General features: G+C 37.2%; 1 protein-coding gene across 1 annotated transcript in view; it reads left to right on the top strand.

The window, feature by feature from the left end:
* Nucleotides 1-17,580, top strand: part of Slc13a1 (solute carrier family 13 member 1) — an 84,535-nt gene that overhangs the window by 27,676 nt on the left and 39,279 nt on the right. The window contains exons 3-6 of the mRNA XM_038320401.1: nt 4,535-4,671; nt 7,200-7,387; nt 8,011-8,068; nt 8,149-8,197. Of these exons, the coding sequence (XP_038176329.1) occupies nt 4,535-4,671; nt 7,200-7,387; nt 8,011-8,068; nt 8,149-8,197 (432 nt within the window). The remainder of the gene's footprint in view (nt 1-4,534; nt 4,672-7,199; nt 7,388-8,010; nt 8,069-8,148; nt 8,198-17,580) is intronic.

Below are 17,580 nucleotides of genomic sequence, written 5' to 3'. Positions count from 1 at the left end.
TGAAAGAAAATTAGGAGTTTGTAAGAAATGCAGAAAGGCTGTTCCATCTTACATTGGAAGCAAACACCAAATTATTTTTGTGTTTGGGGAACTCTATAAACAGAAAGCAGTTGGAGGAGGTGGTCAAAGATTGAACTGGGGCGATGAGGTGAAACTGAAGTTAGATTGGTTACGTATGACAAGTGGCCAATAAAGGATTTGGTCTCAGATACCACAGAATGAACTGAGAGGGTACAGAAAGGTCAATAAAGTAACTAGATTCACACTGTAGAAAATTGAGTAATGGTGCTTTAGAGTGTGTTAGAAAAAGAAAGGTGGGGGCCTTAATTAAGGTAATTATGTGTGCCTAGAGAAGACTCAATGCATTTATAAATATAGAAAATATAAAAGGACCAGGACACATATATCAGAAATGAAAAGGGGATCACAGATAACTCTGGAATTTGACTTAGGCAACAGACTAGATGTCGCTTCGTTCTTCCCGAGACAGGAAATAAGAGGAAGACATTGTAGGATATGTGGGTGGAGAAAATGGGTGTCATTTTGAGTTATTGTGCTTTTAGATGTTTGTGGAAATGAAAGTGTCCATTGGTTTCATATTCTGGAGCCTGGACTTCTCTATCAGGATACAAAGAGCATAGGGTTGTACTCACTACTCATTCAGCAAGTATGAAGTTGATTTCTACTATATTAGATAGTGTGTATGTTAGTCATGCAGAGATAGGAATTATCTCTCTAGAATTTTCCATTAGATATATGAAACAACAAGAGCGCACATGGAACTTTCCAGAGTAAATGTAATTGTGAGAACAGATTTAAAACATTTCAAAGTCGGCAAGAAAAAAATTTCTCAAAGAGCAAGGAACAAGCTATTGATGAAAAAGGTTGTTCACAAGTATAGACACACTAGAAAATCAATATACTAAAACAGTTTTTGCCAAGTAATGGCGTAGAGTTAGCTGGCTAGAAGGTTTAGAACAGAATAAACACATTTGGAAGGGTAGGAGCATAGAAACAATTTCCTTCACTTCCTCTTTAATTTGTTTAATACTATTTCCTGAGTTTCTACTTTGTGTCAGGACATATGATGATCTAAAACATCAAGTTTCTGAAGCCACAGGACATGTGGTATTGGGGGTAAGATAGGGAGCATGGCATTAAGAAAAGCAGTTGCAAGATACGGTAAAGAAAAGAAGATAGCAGGACCTACTTAAATCCCAGATGTTTCACCACTGAAGAAGTTCTCATGGGGGAAGAACCCATCAGACATCTCCTTCCTTTTGTCTCAGAGGAGAGCTTCTCCAGCTCCGCCAATGGCTGTCATTTCTTTATGTGGTGAAACTTTGAATTCTTCTCTTCTAGTTTTTTTTTTATAAAAAGATGTAATCCATCGTTGAACTCTAGTTAACCTATTGTGCTTTAGAATATTTGAGTGTAGACCTCTATTCTAATAGTTCTTGGCTGCCCTCCGACCTTCCTTCTTTCCACTTGCTGCTGTAACTTCTACTGGCCAGCATCCTCTCTCAGTTTCCACCTATGAAAACTCACATATTTTGTCTCCCTGTGTTTGACTTAATTCCTTTAACCCACTTTCCATGCACTCATGTGGCCAGACAAAGACAGCACACCTTCTGTTTCTTGAACACTTTAGGACGGATGGCAGATACATTTTTAAGGTTACAGTAATAAACAAAATAGTATTATTATATTTATTACCCAATTACTAAGAAAAATAAATAACAAACACTTAGAATACATTTAAAAAGTCATTGTTTCACAAACATTGTACAGGTTTCTACTTGTCCGCTTCCAGTTTCAAGGGATAGTATCAGCTTTTTTTTTTTATTTTACTGAAGTCAGGCCAGTTATAAATGATTATATAATTCAAAATAGCAAAATCACCACCAGAATTCATTTTCTTTTCCTTTTGTCTTCCATAGAATTCGAATAGTTTGGATCTATCCCTCTCCTATTTTGCCAGGCTTTTGTGAGGCTATTTTCTTGGCCAATCCCCTCCTTTCATCAGAGCTTTGTGATTTGATTTTATAAAGCATTTCCTGATGTCAGTTCTCCTAAATTTCAGTTGCATGAGACGCTTTCTTCTAGCAGGTTTCAAGTGAATTTGTTAAAAGTAAAGAAATTCTGAAAATGGGCAGTATGCTGGGCCACTTTTTGAAAAAGAAGATAAATTATCATTTAAAGGCTTTATAAAGGCCTGTGCGGGAAAATCTCGTACTTTAAGAGTTGAGATTTTAACTTGATTGAACACAATTCTCATGGAGTGGGGAGATTTGCATTTAACATGTTGGGAATTTTTTGGAATTATTCTGCCAAACGATTGCTCAAAGTGTCAGGGCACTGTTTCTCTCTGAGTGATATTATGTTAAAGTGGTTTAAAATGATGGCCTTTGGGTAAGGATTTTTTTTAAAAAAAAATATGTAATAAAAGATTTTGAAGATGAAATCATTCAAATATGAAAGAAGATTATAGTTCTCAGAAAACAGGCAGTGATAAAGATGTGTACTTGGGTTGGTGAGGATGAAGATTGAATGGCAGAAGTCATAAAGCCAGCACAGGTGCTTGACAAATATCCGGCAAAGGTGAGCCATATGATGGCCACCACACCTCTTTTGGTTTTAATCCTCCACCTGTTGTATACTTTGGGGATATTTTAATGTTTGTACAATTTGAGGATATTGGATTGAAGGAAAGTTTCTTATTAATCATTTATGCCTTCTTCAAGGACTACTGCTTCTAAGCTTTCTAGTAAAGTCCTGAGCATAGCACCTCTCCCTTGAGAGATAGCCCCCTTAGGAAAATATCCTTATCTACTTGAATTTTTTAAATTTTTTATTGATTTTTATTGAGCTCTACATTTTTTTCTGGTCTCTTCCCTGCCTCTCTCCTCCCCATCAACCCTTTCACAAGGTCCCCATGCTCCCAATTTACTCAGGAGATCTTGTCTTTTTCTACTACTCATGTAGATTAGATCTGTGTATGTCTCTCTTAGGGTCCTCATTGTTGTCTAGGTTCTCTGGAGGTTGTGACACTTGTAAAGAAACCAGAAGTCTCTTTATAAGGCTAGGAGATATTCTTGAAACATCTGCCCTGTACTCACTCAGGAACAAGAGAACCAAAACGAAGTAAACTTAAAGGTCCACAAGATTTGGTGGCTAGAGAATTTGGCCACAGATCAGATTATAAATCTCTTCCTACTATACATTCAGGCAATGATGTGACATATACAGCAACAAAGTTACCTCTGCCTTAAACAGGAACATATATTTATGGACAAAAAATGATGAAGAAAGATGACAAAAGAATGAGGTATCAGGACCTCCCTTTCTTAGAAAAGTTAGCTCATGCAGAGCCACTGTGGTGTCTTACGACCAAGGATTAGACATATAAAGAAATTCAATAAAGATATAAAATGCAAAGCATTATTATGACAGAAACTGAGTAATAACTGAAGCACTTTTGGCCTAGAGATTTTTTGGGGGGCACTTTGACTACTAAGAGTTACTAATAACTTTTTGGTAAATGGCCATCTGTCCAGGCTGGCTTGGAGATTTTCGTTTGGTCTAGTGTTTTTGAAGCCACAAAGCTATCCGTCTGGGAACAGACTGTAATGTGCCTCTCGATTTTTTTTTTTTTTTTTTTTTTGGTTTTTCAAGACAGGGTTTCACTGTAGTTTTAGAGCCTGTCCTGGGACTAGCTCTTGTAGACCAGGCTGGCCTTGAACTCACAGAGATCTACCTGCCTCTGCCTCTCGAGTGCTGGGATTGAAGGCGTGCACCACCACCGCCTGCATGCCTCTAGATTCTTAAAAATTGGTTTATGGGGTTGATGAGTAAAAATGATTGTAAAACATAACTCTGTTCTGTCACAGCTTATTAATGGCAACTAAATTTATGACCTCAGATGTTCAAGGGTAAGTTAAACACATGTCCGGAAACAAAAAATGATATGATCTATGCTTTGTGACAACTTGGATCTATTCTTGCTTACTGAGTTCTGTATAAATAAAGAAGCACTCTGACTAGTCAGTTAGTTAGTTAGTTAGTCAGGCTGTAAGATTCTCTCAACTATCATGCCTGGCTTATCTGTCCCTCCTCAGCTTCTTATCTCCTTTTTGGAACCTGGCCATCATGCAGGCTGAACCCCGGCAGGTGGGATTTATGTGGAATTTTCTGACATTTAAGTCATTGGTACTCCACCATAGGACATTTTAAAAGTAACATCAGTTCATAGATGGAGAAATTATAACATATGACCACTTATATGAAGTGACTCATATTTAAAAATCTAGTGTCCTGTGTATGCATATTTCCCTGCATGCTTTTAATAGCTGTATTTCTGAATAAAACCATAATCATATTTAAATTTTTAGTAAAACACATTTACATGTTCTTTGACTCAATATAAAAGTACATAGTTCAAGGTCATAGTTAAGAGTGGTAACCTATGAGTGTCTTTGTTGTATATCATTCTCTCAATCAAGATACGTAATCATGGGTTTAACTGCAATTTCAGGTGGCCTCTTCTTATTTCAAAGATTTTCACCTGCTGTTAATTGGAGTCATCTGTTTAGCAACATCGATAGAAAAATGGAATTTGCACAAGAGAATTGCTCTGAGGATGGTGATGATGGTGGGTGTGAATCCGGTCTGGTGAGTACCTTGTTGATTTCATCCATACTATATCCTAAGCAGACCACAAAACAGTAATGCAGAGAATGGCTTGGGTAGCTAGCAAGGTGACCGTGAATATATGAAAACGATATGAAGTGTGCTTGAGGGGTACGAAGGAAAAAAAAAAACCTTTTCTTTCACCGCAGGTCAAATTTCAGGGAGACTGGAACAAATAACCACACCTCTCACCTTTAATGCATCATTGGAGTCAAAGATTAGAGGAGCCTTGAACCTCAAAGTAGGAGGTTGATATCTGCAGAGTAGATTTCAACCCCACTTTGTTCATTTGCCTGATTACACATTCAAAACTCATCCAAGAGCATCCTTTATCAACAGGGAGGATGTTATGAACCAAAGACAAAGGCATTACTGACAGAATACAAATCTGTGCAGAGAAATTTCAAGGTGAACACATTTTTCTTTTCAAACCAAGTGTTGCAAAGTGAAACAATCAATTGAAATTTTTCTTCTATATGTGAAATTACTCATTTGACTGATTGCCCTTCACTGAAACGAATGTTTTTTATTCCATTAAATTAATTGGCTATTGGGTTCTACTCCACCTCTTGTTATAAACACGAACATCAGCTAAGGAACATTTTCAGTGTCATAATCATTTGCATAATGTTTTGCTTTAAAGCCTTAGGTGGTTTTTGCCCTTCTTATCATTTTTTGGAAAATAAGAAAAAATGACTTCTGTTGCAAAATTTCTTCAAGGGCATAGCAGAGTATCTCTTTACTCCTGTGGAGTACATTTCTCCGCTAAGATATTATGTGTGTATATTCATGCACACTTCTCTGTGTATATATGACATATATGAGACAATGTATTTGACAAAATACATTGCTTAGAATATTTAGTATGCAAATATATTTCGTTATAGTGTATTTATTGTGTACATACATTAGAAAAGCATCTTCCTCTTGGGCATCATAGAAATCTTGTCTATCTGGTCATTAGTCCTGAAGAGGGGATAGCATACTGCACAGTAGAGCAAGACTCCTGTCGTTACATCACTGTATGGCTCTTTGGTCTAAGGCATTTGTAGTGTGAAGCGGGGCTGTGTCCCGCCACCCGGCCGCCGGCTAGCTTTACACCCGAAATAATTACACGGAAACTGTATTCTTTTAAAACACTGCCTGGCCCATAGTTTTAGCCTCTTATTGGCTAATTTTTACATCTTTTTTTTAACCCATATTTAGTAATCTGGGAAGCACCACGAGGTGTGGCTTACCAGGAGAGATCTTAACCTGTGTCCATCTCGGAGAGGAGCAGCATGGAGACTCCCTATGGAGCCTGCCTGAAGCGTCTCCCCAACTCTACTTCCTTGTTCCCACAATTCTGTTCTGTCTACTCCACCTACCTAATTTTCTGTCTCTTAAAGGGCCAAGGCAGTTTTCTTTATTAATTAACCAATGAAAGAAACATAGACAGATAACTCTCCTCCATCAGGCATTTCCACCAGCAGAAGATTTACCTGTTGCTAATATTATTTAATATGGAAGAATTATAATTATATAGATGTCTATTAAAAGCTTCCGTTTTTAAAAATTAAGATTTACTTCTTGTTCAAACAAATTTCTAAGATGTTTTTTGTTGTTCCACACATGGAAAATATTCCCCATACTCATGTCTGAAATATGGTATAGAATTGCTTATATGGATCTGTTTTTTGAAAAGAAGATTCTATAATTGATACTTCATAGAAATATCTGCTTCTGAATGATTTGGGTGGTCTCCTATCAGATCAAACTTTTCCCCAAGTTTGTTTTGAAATTTTATAAAAGTGGTTTAAGTCCCAAAGTCTTAGGTTTGTTATTCTAAGGATAAATCACTCTGGTTATAAGAGGAGACAAGTAGTAAATCTAATTCCTGACAGCAGGAAGAAATGCTAGGTTCCAAAGAGTATAAATAATAGAATCTATAGAAAATTCTGAAACTTCAATTTATAGAGTGATTGTAACCATTATCTCCACCCACTATATATTGAACCAGAAGAGTGAATGAATAAACTGGAGATTTATAAATATTAATCCTGTTCCTGGTTCTGTTTGGTGCACATACTAACAAACAAAGAAGGGGCCAAAGGATGAAATAAAAGCAAGGGACTCTCAGAAGTTGGTTGCACCTTCATCTTACTTGTGTCTAAAGACAAGTAGCTGTTCATTATAAAGTCCTCAAATATTAGGGTAACACCGCAAGCTATTTTTCTATACGCCAATTTGCAGTTAAAGGTAAATGTAACGACTCATCTGGTTTTAGAAAGAATGCTTCCCTAGAACCCTTAAGAGAATATATAGGTTAATAACTCTACTCTTAGATGTTTTACTTTGATTCTACCTGTCTATATAACTACACTCAGATTTCCCCATCTGGGCAGAAACTTAATCTTCTGTGTTATCAAACACATAGTTCCCAATCTGTAAACAATATCCTCTACAGTTGAATATAGAGAGCTACGTGTGCTAGACAGCACAACTCCACACTAAAGACCCTCTCATTTCAGGCTGACGTTGGGGTTCATGAGCAGCACTGCCTTCTTATCTATGTGGCTTAGCAACACCTCTACTGCTGCCATGGTGATGCCCATCGTGGAGGCTGTGGCGCAGCAGATCATCAGTGCTGAAGCAGAGGCCGAGGCCACTCAGATGACTTATTTCAATGAATCTGCAGCCCAAGGACTGGAAGTTGATGGTATCATGTATTGATATGGCCACAGTGGGGTCTAGTCATTTAGGCAGTAGGCATAAATTCAAGAATCCTGGGTTATATTTTGAATTAAGTATGCAAAAATGCATGAGATTCATTCAGCCTCATTATTTTTGTAGTTCCCCAGTATCTATCAAAATGAATTCTACAAATATTTTACTTTAAATTAACTGCTAAATAAATTCTCTGGCATAAAAAGGAAGGATGCCTTTGTACCCTCCTGTCAGTTCAACAGAACACTCTCTTGTCCTTATCAGTAGACCTCCAGCTTACTTTCCTTTTACCTGAATGGCTTTCCTGCATGAATTAAAGATCGTTAATTCCAATATCCTATCTGGGTGCAATACAGCATTAATTCCAACACTGGTATTTCCTGCTCTGATGAACTGCTCTGATTGCAATGGAAGATGTTGCAGGATATTTCTGCTTATAAAAGAAGAATGTTATTTTGGTATAAGGTGAATTTGTTTACTTTTAATAATGCTTCCATCTTCTAATGGATACATACACATACATATACACCTGCACACACACACACACACACACACATGCAGATCCGATAATAACTCTTTATTTAAATGGTGTTTCTTTCATTTAATATTTTACAGAAACTGTTATTGGACAAGAAACAAGTGAGAGAAAAGAGAAAACAACACCAGTTCTAGGGTAAAGACTATTGATATTTTTATAAGGATTTTCAAATTACATTTTAATGAAATTACAAACTGGGTCAATTTATGTTTCAGAAGCAGTAATGACACAGGGAAAGTTTCAAGCAAGATGGAGACAGAAAAGGTATATTACATTTGATTCCTTCTAAATACTTGTACATGAATTACATTAGAACTGCAATTAGATACAAAACTATTATATAAAATTACTTTGTATGACTAAGTCCGGTTGTGGTAAAATGGTTTGATAATCCTCATTGGATAGACGTCCAGATAAACATCATTTTAGGATCTATAAATCTACATCATTACTTTTTTTTTTTTTACTAGAATCTCAGTTGGCAATTATCCACTGTGTTTAGAGAAACACAGTTCTACTTTCAGAGTATTATCTCAGTTCTTACTAAATCTTGTTGACCTCTTATGCTGGTTTTCATTAACATCATCTCTGTTTCTTCAGGACTTAGAGCACTTTTTTCTGTATAATTACAAGTGATCATGTAATTTTAGTTTTCCTGTTGCCACTAAAAATTCAGTGTGGAATTCATGTGTTGCTTCTGTCAAATACAAGCAAAAAAGGTGTAGTTGAAGAGAGGAAGGAGAACTTAGTGAATGGCACCATATGATTCGTTTCCTTGGAATAAATCAATATAAAACACTATACTACATTGCACCAGCAGCCCAGTTTCTCAAGACTGCTGAACGTAGTCCTACTTAATATGTCCTACAGTAACCATGGCATTAAGAAGAGGAGAGCAAAGCATGTATTCCCTCGTGGGACTGTATGATATATTAACATGCAACATAATGGGAAGAGGAACATTATTGTGGTTCATAGGAATTTCAAAGAGAGAGTGAGTTCTATGGAAAGAGAAAATAAATGCAAAGCAAGGTTCAAACCATTAGCTATGTCTACCTGAAGCTTTTTACGAGAAAAAGGTCATATATACTTATAAAAATGATGTTATCTTTGAGGATAAAACTATTCCTTATAAAACATTAAAAATTAACAGTGAGGTAGGTTTGTTATAGAAACATACATTGGAAAATAAACTTTGCAGATGCTCATGAAAACTAGCAAGTCTAACTAGAAAGAATATACAATATACACTCATGAAAACTAACAAGTCTATACAGAATGAATAAAAAATGTACACATAGCCAGGAACTTGCTTGGAGATATCTTTAGCAAGCAAGGTTTTTGGCACTGTGCCTACATTTTGAATTCAAATTTAGTTGCTATCAGTTGTGTTCTGGGCCTTGTAGGGAGAGATGTTATAAAATAGACTGCTCTTTATCATAAGCATTTCAGAATCTAGTGATTGTAACACAACAGACGCAGAAAAGCTACAGCAGAATTTGCCCAGAGGTCAACCCTCCCAAAAAGAAGCACAATTAGTTTAATATGGGTATGCAATGTAGAAGAAGTAGGAGGTAAAGATGCTTGAATGACAGTCTTCATGAGATGAGTGTGAATTCCTAGTTTTAAGAATAGTTGTACTTTATTCTAATTTTGACCCCAGCCTATCACACAACCTGAAACATGGTAGGTATTAAATATTTGCCAATTCAGGAAGGAGTGAATACCAAGTGAGAAAATAGGAAAGACAGGCTAATCAGAGAGCATACTCATTAAAAGCGCAGCGCAGCCAAACTCCCAGCCTCCCAGGTCTGCAGCACAGGCACTAGAGAGGAAGGAAATACAAGGGGCGGGTCTTTGAGCTGACAATGGAGTTGGGATGCATTGTCTGGTAACACTGTGAACGTAAACGGGTATGGACCCTACTGTTTTCTGATTAATAAGACTCTGGGAATGAGAACTTTGTTAAAAAAAATGTCTCCACTGTCGCAAACTGAGGGTAGACTGCAATATGGTACATTGAGATGGGGAACACAGAGTTACTTGGAAAAAGTAAAGCAGTTGGAGGCATACTGTAAGCAATTAAGAATGAGATCTGCATTTAGGAGAGAGAACAAAACCTTAAGTTCTGATTCGAAGGGCTCCTCAGATTTTAACACTTTAAAATTCAACTATCATGGAAATGAGTGGGTTTTTTTTTTGTTTGTTTTTGCTGTAGAATAGGCTTTTTGGAAAAGAAGACAAACATTACTTTGTATATACAGAATAGATTTTTATTTTGTCATTGATATTTTCACACATTTATGTAATGCATTTTGGTTGTATTGACTGTCACTTCCCCCTATTCCTCCCAAACTCTCAGCCAAAACTTTTCTCTTAACCATTTTATTATCCCTCCTTCATTTTAAAAATAAACCATGATATCAAATTAGTGAGGCCTATAAGCACGCGTGTAGGGCCACCCACTGGAGCTGGAGCTACACTGAAGAAAAATGATCCCTTTCTAGCAAGGAACAACTGTCAGGAGTCTCTCAGATAGGGGCTGACCTCATGAGTTCCTCCCCTATCCATTCTGGAGTTTTTACGTGCTTGATCCTGTGCAGATCTTACATAAGCTACTGTGAGCACCCGAGTTCTTGGCTCTGCCCCATCCACAAAATGGTTTAGCAATAGCCTTCCCTAACCTCTGGCTCTTCCTTGATGTTCCTTGAGCCTTTGGGATGGAAGGCATGATAAATATTTCACAATTAGAGATGAGCATTTTATAGTCACTTAAGCTCTGCCTTTTGAGCAGCTGTGAGTCTCTTGATTAACTGTGGTCCACTTCTGGAATGGGGGGTTTCTCTGATGAGGTCTGAGAAGTGCATTCATTTATGGGTATTTAAAAGGTAGTTTGATACTGTGTCCATTTAGCAAAATAATAATAGTAAGTTCTTTCTTGCAGCCCGTAAGCTACCCAGCTAGGCTGGTTTGGGGGTCACATATCAGTTCTATTGTATTAAGTGGGCTTTAAATTCAACCAAAAAGTGATTGATTATTCCCATAATATACACACCACTCAATTCAATGAGCATGCATTGTCAAACTTGGTCATTAATATAGCTCACGGGTTTATATCTGGGTGAGACTTGATGTTTTTCTCCCCCACCAGTCTGAAGAGGTTTTATCACTATGAAACCCCCCAGATCATTATCAGTGTGATTTCTTCAGGTTCTGTGCCCCAGCTGTGTGGTATCTTCAGAAATAGGATCTTACCTTCAAGTTCTGTTGAGTAACCAGGAACAATGACAATAGAGTGAATTATTTTGAAGTTCTATGACATGTCTCTGATCAACAAATCAAAGAGAGCCACACATGGCACTGGGTTCTTTATTTGATAACCTCTTGTGTCTTGGAGAGCATTATTCTCCTGTGTAGGGCAACTTTAAACCTTTTTTAAGGCTTACTTTTATTATGTTGAATCTGGCATATGTGTGTTTCTCTCTTCTGTATATGGGTATGTACACACGAGTGCAGGGGCCATGAGGAGGCTAGGACACAGTGTCAGATCTCCTGGAGTTGGGGTTGCAGGCAGATATAAGTGCCAGAAGTGGTTTTAGGGAAGAGCGTTGGGTCCTCTGCAAGAGCAATGTGTGTTCTTAATTGCTAAGCTATCTCTCCAGTGCCCTTTTACACACACACACACACACACACACACACACACACACACACGAGGTTTATAAAATAATATGTTTCCATATGACTCTTTCAAAACCCCTTAGTGTTAATGCTCCCTTTCCCACCCTCTTGCTTGTCGGTCTTACCCTCCCACCTCCTCTCCACTTTATCCATAGCTTCCCAATTTTTCCATTTTTCGCCTCACAGCACATGAGCTCTACTGTTCCCCCATTAAAAAAAATCTTTCCCCACCCCCATTAGCCCTTCCTAGTTTCCTGGCTTCTACAGGCACTCAAAAATAAAATCTACAAATGTAAGATGATTTTGATTCTTAGCAAATATAGCTCTCTCTTTTCAAGAATAAACAAGTCATGTGGTTTATATAGCAATGATAAAGAACTGCAGCTGCTCTCCATCAGGTTTACATTAGACAATTTAACACTGACTATATGGAAAAATGTATACCTAATTTATCTAGTTATGAAATAGAAGGCATATTTGAGTTCATAATGTTTTGTTTGTCTGCATTGTTCTTCAAGTAGATAGGGTGTTCTATTGATTAAAATAAACCTGGTATAGTTTGACAATGCATTTTATCTACAAGCCATAAAAAATAAAAATATTACTGGAGATGTGATTATAAGGGACTGGAGAATGGTCGATATTTAGTGTCCCTTGAGTCTCAAGAACCGATCTAATAGTGCCCACATCTAAGGGACACTTTCCTATGCTGCATACCTAGCAAGGGGAGAATGTTTTTCCCACCAGGTTCTACTCTCGCTATAGATAGGGCAAGGTCTAAGTGTTAACAGATATCTTACTGATGCCAGGAATTAAAGTGATAGGTAAGTAGCTGGGCCATAAATTCCACACTGCTCTCTAAAAACACCTGTAACATTTATAGAGAAAGAAACTGGAAAAAGAAATGGTGAGCACAAAGAACACTGGAATACATGGATGATGATATCTCTCAGGTTCCATATTACAGCTAAAAGACCAAACATCCCTGGTAGAATTTTCATGAGAAATGAGTTCTAGGCCTCCGAAAATGAAATCGCAATCACCAAAGGAAGCAACCTCCAGTTCTTTGGCCTCCCCAGTGAGCATTAGCATTATTCAAACAGACAGCTCAGAGTTTTATTCTTTCTTAATCTCTCAAACTTCAGGCATCTTTGGATGAACAAAATTGGAAAATTGGTATGTTTTTATGAAAAACTGAGATAATTGTTTTTTATTCATTTAATATAACTTGTTGTTCCTCAAAGGTAAAAAAGTTTAAGAGAAAAAATATCCTTGAATAAATTGGATCAAGCTTTTAATTTGGTGGTGTTTAGTCTGGGGGTGAAAATTCTTATGACTGAAAATTAAATTATAGAAGACAACACTTCTTAGTTCTTGCCAGGAATTCAAAGTCTGGTAAGCGTAGTAATAAATAGAGTTCTTAACATTAGGAATGAAGCCCATTAGTTCTGCAAGGCAAGGCAAGAGCTATTTAGAACACCTGGTTCCAGACTAATTATAAAATTGGTACTTTAACTTAATAGCAGTGGCTCTATAGATGTAAGCTTCTTCTACATTACTCTTCCCCAACCCTTGACCTGGTGAAATTCAGTCACCAGGGCAACTACTGTACTTGTTCTTAGTGCTCAGTTTTTACTTCACTTCAACTTAGAGGTCTTCTTTCACTTGTGCAAACCTCACGGCTGAGAGATAACATTTACAGCAGAGCTGAGTATGGAGAAAGGGGATGACCATTCATTCTTTAGGAACTGCTTCCACCATTTAGGAGCTCACTTTAGATTTTTAAACATTTAAATAAATTGGGAGAATGGGGGCCTTGAGAGAGGGTTGAAGGGGAGTGGGGAGGTAGGGAGAGGAGCATAGAAAAATGTAGAGCTCAATAAAAATCAATAAAAAAATCCTAACCAAAATCGAAGTTCCAGATCCTTTGGTGGCTATACTTCATTGTGTTTCAGTAAAACATTTTATTATTAATTATATATTTTCCTAGTAAACTTTTCATTTTATGAATTGCAAAAATATTATTGAGCAAAGAACATGAGCTTAGCCATACTGAAAGCATTTGCAAATTAGTCTAACCCACCAGAAGCTCTGCACAGTGAATCACTCTCTTTAGAACTATTCCTTGAGAATGGGAGCAAAGAGTGTCTGTGTGTCTTCCTTGGTTCTCAATTTGTTTTCTTTTTTTAAAATATATTTTGAGTAATATATAGAGAGTCATTGATGGACCTCTTCACTAAGCTTTAAACTATATTTTATATCCCTATTTTCTGTACTAATATTTCAAAGCTTTCTAAAAAGTCATCATTGATTAATTCACTTACTTGTATCCTGTTTTTAATAACTTTAGTTTCTGGTGCTTTTGTTGGTCCCTTTTGACCATTTTTGCTTTCTGGTCCATCTCATGCTGCTAACTAATTTTCTTGTATGTTTCGTGCTTCCAAATGTTGAAATGTTAATTTTTCTTGAAGTCTCCACTTGGAAAAAAAATCTGAGTTCAGGGTTGCAGCTCCCTACAGGAGTTTTCAATCATAGTGCCATATTTCCCATAACATACAAGTAATGAGCGTTTGAGCTTTGAAGTGCTTATGGTAGAAAATTTCAGAATATTTTGTACTTTTCTGTAGGATTAGTTGACACTTCCTTCTCTCTACAAAGGTTATATTCATTGTGAATATTTTCCTATACTCATCCCCCCCACACAGCTGGCCTTGGGCATTATCTTCCATTCCAAATTCCCTTTGTAACATGATAAATGAAATCTCTCGAGCAAAGTCAGACATGATTCTACCTTATACTAAACTCACTTGCACTTTATTTTACAGTTAATACAGATTTCTTCTTTCATGCAGTTTCATGCGATATTTTTCCAAATGATGTTTAATGTTTTTAATTTAAAATTGCTAAACAAGGAGTTTGATTTGTTGTGAAACTAAATAGACAATATGCTATTATCTAACTACTATTTCAGGCATTTCACTGCTATAGGAAGAATATCTTGTATCTAGTCTTCATATGTTTTTCTCTTAACTAACTACAAAACTGTAAAGGAAGCTTCCAAATACTTAGCATTTAACATAATTCAAGTGTGTAAGTAAACACTGTAAAATGAAAATCATGATTTTAAAAAAACACTGCTGAAAAATAGCATACTTTTAACACTGAGTAGCCTTCATGTCATGAATGCTAAATTTTGAAAACTGTTCTATACCTCTCCCTATTGCTTTGTAAACTGGTATTTACATTCACAATATGGATCACAGTCTTTTAGTAGCTTCAGAGGATGGAAATCCTATTTCAAAGATTGTTCTTGGTAATTTCAGTTTTACTGAAACCCTGAGTTCTCCAGGTTACCTCTGACTATATCTGGAACAGATCTTCATGCAGTGTTCACCCCAGGAGTTGGGGGCAAGAACCCTCTCTTCCCTTCCACGCTGTTGAAGGGTCTACCCCAGGGGTTGGGGGCAAGAACTCTCTCTTTCCTTCCATGCTGTTGAAGGGTCTATCCCAGGAGTTGGGGCATGAACCCTCCCTTCTTTTTGATTCTGCTCACTTGTTTATTAATTACATGCTCTGACTTCTTTGCAGAAGCCATTTCCTTACAGAAATTATTTCAAGCCCTAAGCACCTTATGGAAAGTCCAGCTTAATTAAAGCTAAATAACAGTATCTGTTATCCGTTGAACCGAGCACGTGGAAACTCAATGTGCAAACAAAATGAGGCCCAGTGTTTTCATACCTCTGTGCCTTTGAACGTCCCCTCTCGCTCCTCTTCATTAGTTATATCATCTGCTGACATATGGGGCATGAAGGCCCCACAGTTAACCTGTTGATTCATTAACAGTAAAGAGTTATTCATTAAAACAACAGCAACTAAGGGATTGCCCTGAGACTGTGCATAGAACAAACTCTACCACCGAACTGGATCCCCAATGTAATTTTCTCTTTTACTTTTATTCAAGACAAGGTCTCTCTCACTAATTTTCCCAGATTGTCCTTGAACTCATGATGTAACCAGAGACTACCTGCCTCACCCTTCCAGGTAGATTAGCTCTCTTTGAAGTCACTCTGTATAATAGAGACCTTCCTGCGTCAGCCTTCTAGGTAGATAGTATTACAGTCCTATACTATATTTTTGTTGTTTTAATCGAAATATATGCATCAGAGATTCATTGAAATGACATGTTGAACAGGTCAGTTGACTTCAACTCTATTTGAATCTTCATTAAATTAAGAATAAGTAGAATTTTAAGCCATAATTGCATTCAATTTTGTAATTATAAAGGTAAGGGAAAACAGAAAAATAATTCCAGAAGCTGGAATCCTGACAAATGGGTGGAAAAGACTTGGTTGTCTGTGGGCAATGAATTGAAAATCAATACTAAAGAAAACAAGTAGATAAATTTAAATAGTGCATTCTTAAAAGTATTTATGTCAAAAGGGGAGAGGGCTGACAAACTTCTCTTCTGAGGCAGTTAAATCTTCAAATGTCTTCCTCAAATCCACTTAGACAGCTGTTTCTCTATCAAGGAGAAGTGTGATCTTGGGAATGGCAGCACAGACAATCAAGAGAATTAGAGATGTCTCTGAGTCAGGGGGACGGAGATCCCAATGCAACTAAGGACACCAACTAAATGTTCATGCCCTGGGTACAGGGAACCTGTAGCTCCAACGCCCTCCAGGAGAGTGGGCAGTTGAGACCTGCTTTCTATGCTGGAACCAGCATCTTACTCTAATGCCCTCCAGGTGTCAACAGACAGCAGTCCACAAAGGTCTTCCCTGGGGAATGCAATCAGTACAACAGAATAAACAACAGCATCCTGACTTAAAGTTTCTGAGAGAAGGCCTGTCAGAGAAGTTCCGAGCCAAGAGCGAGTCCCACAGCACACACGCAGAGCTTCTGAACAGTGTTTCACTGCTTTAAATATGAGCAGGCAACCCCAAATTCCTAGATGTCTGAAGAAAGCCCGAGGCATGAAGAGGAAGTTCCAAACAAACAACAAAATCAGCTATGTGCAGGAAACAGTCGATGCAAGGAGAGGAAAATAGGAGAGAGGGAAAACATCATTATGTTTAGAGAGGTCAAGGAAGAAACTGCATTTATAAAATATAAACAGCATTCTGGAGAAGAGAAAGGGGATACAAGAATATAAAATAGAGAAATATACAATGCAAATAAGTGTATGAAGTATAAATAAAATGTGAAGGTTTCAGAACCTACTGTAATGGGAAAATTCAGATGGTGAATTATGGAGAAAAAAGCACAAGAAAGTAATGAGGAACTCAGGAGAAGGGTAGATAACAAAGAGGAGTAGAACTTTGAGAAATCCAAGAGTATTTCCATGCTGGAAGAATGGAACATTTATCATTAAAGTCCTTCTGATGGCAGCACAGAAAGTGAGCAGACCTTACAGATCTCATTTGAAATCTGAGAGCTAAGAATACCATGGGTAGAAAGAGTACTTCACATGCTTCTAGCTTTCAGAAAAGCAAAGGGAATGGGGACTGATTCCATTTAAAAGACTTAAAAAATATGGATAGCTGAATACTTCTCTCTATTTACACAGAATATTAGAGACAATAGAAAACCAAATTGTGCTTTCAAAATTCCAAGTTATGCTTGCACCATATCACATCAATATCAATGCCCAATAAAAACAGCAATGAAGTAGGAGTCATCTAGTTCACTCTTTGGAATTCTAAGGGAAATGACCAGATGAAGATGTCCTGACAGACATCATACCTTGATAATAACACTGGAGACTATTTGATGTGTTTAAAGTAGCCTAGAATTTGATTACAGTGGGAGAAAATCTACAGAAGGAAATAGTTAGAACTGAGTGGTTTGGCCACAAAATCCTGAGCAAGAGAGTGATATATATCATTTTACAGATTCTTTTGTCTGTTTCTGTCTATCCATGTATCTATTCCTATCCAGGTTTTTCATATTCACTGAAACACTGAATTCTA

The sequence above is a fragment of the Arvicola amphibius genome, chromosome 2 (genome assembly GCF_903992535.2).
Source record: "Arvicola amphibius chromosome 2, mArvAmp1.2, whole genome shotgun sequence".
Lineage (NCBI taxonomy): Eukaryota > Metazoa > Chordata > Mammalia > Rodentia > Cricetidae > Arvicola > Arvicola amphibius.
This window is presented reverse-complemented; position numbering and strand designations above follow the sequence as displayed.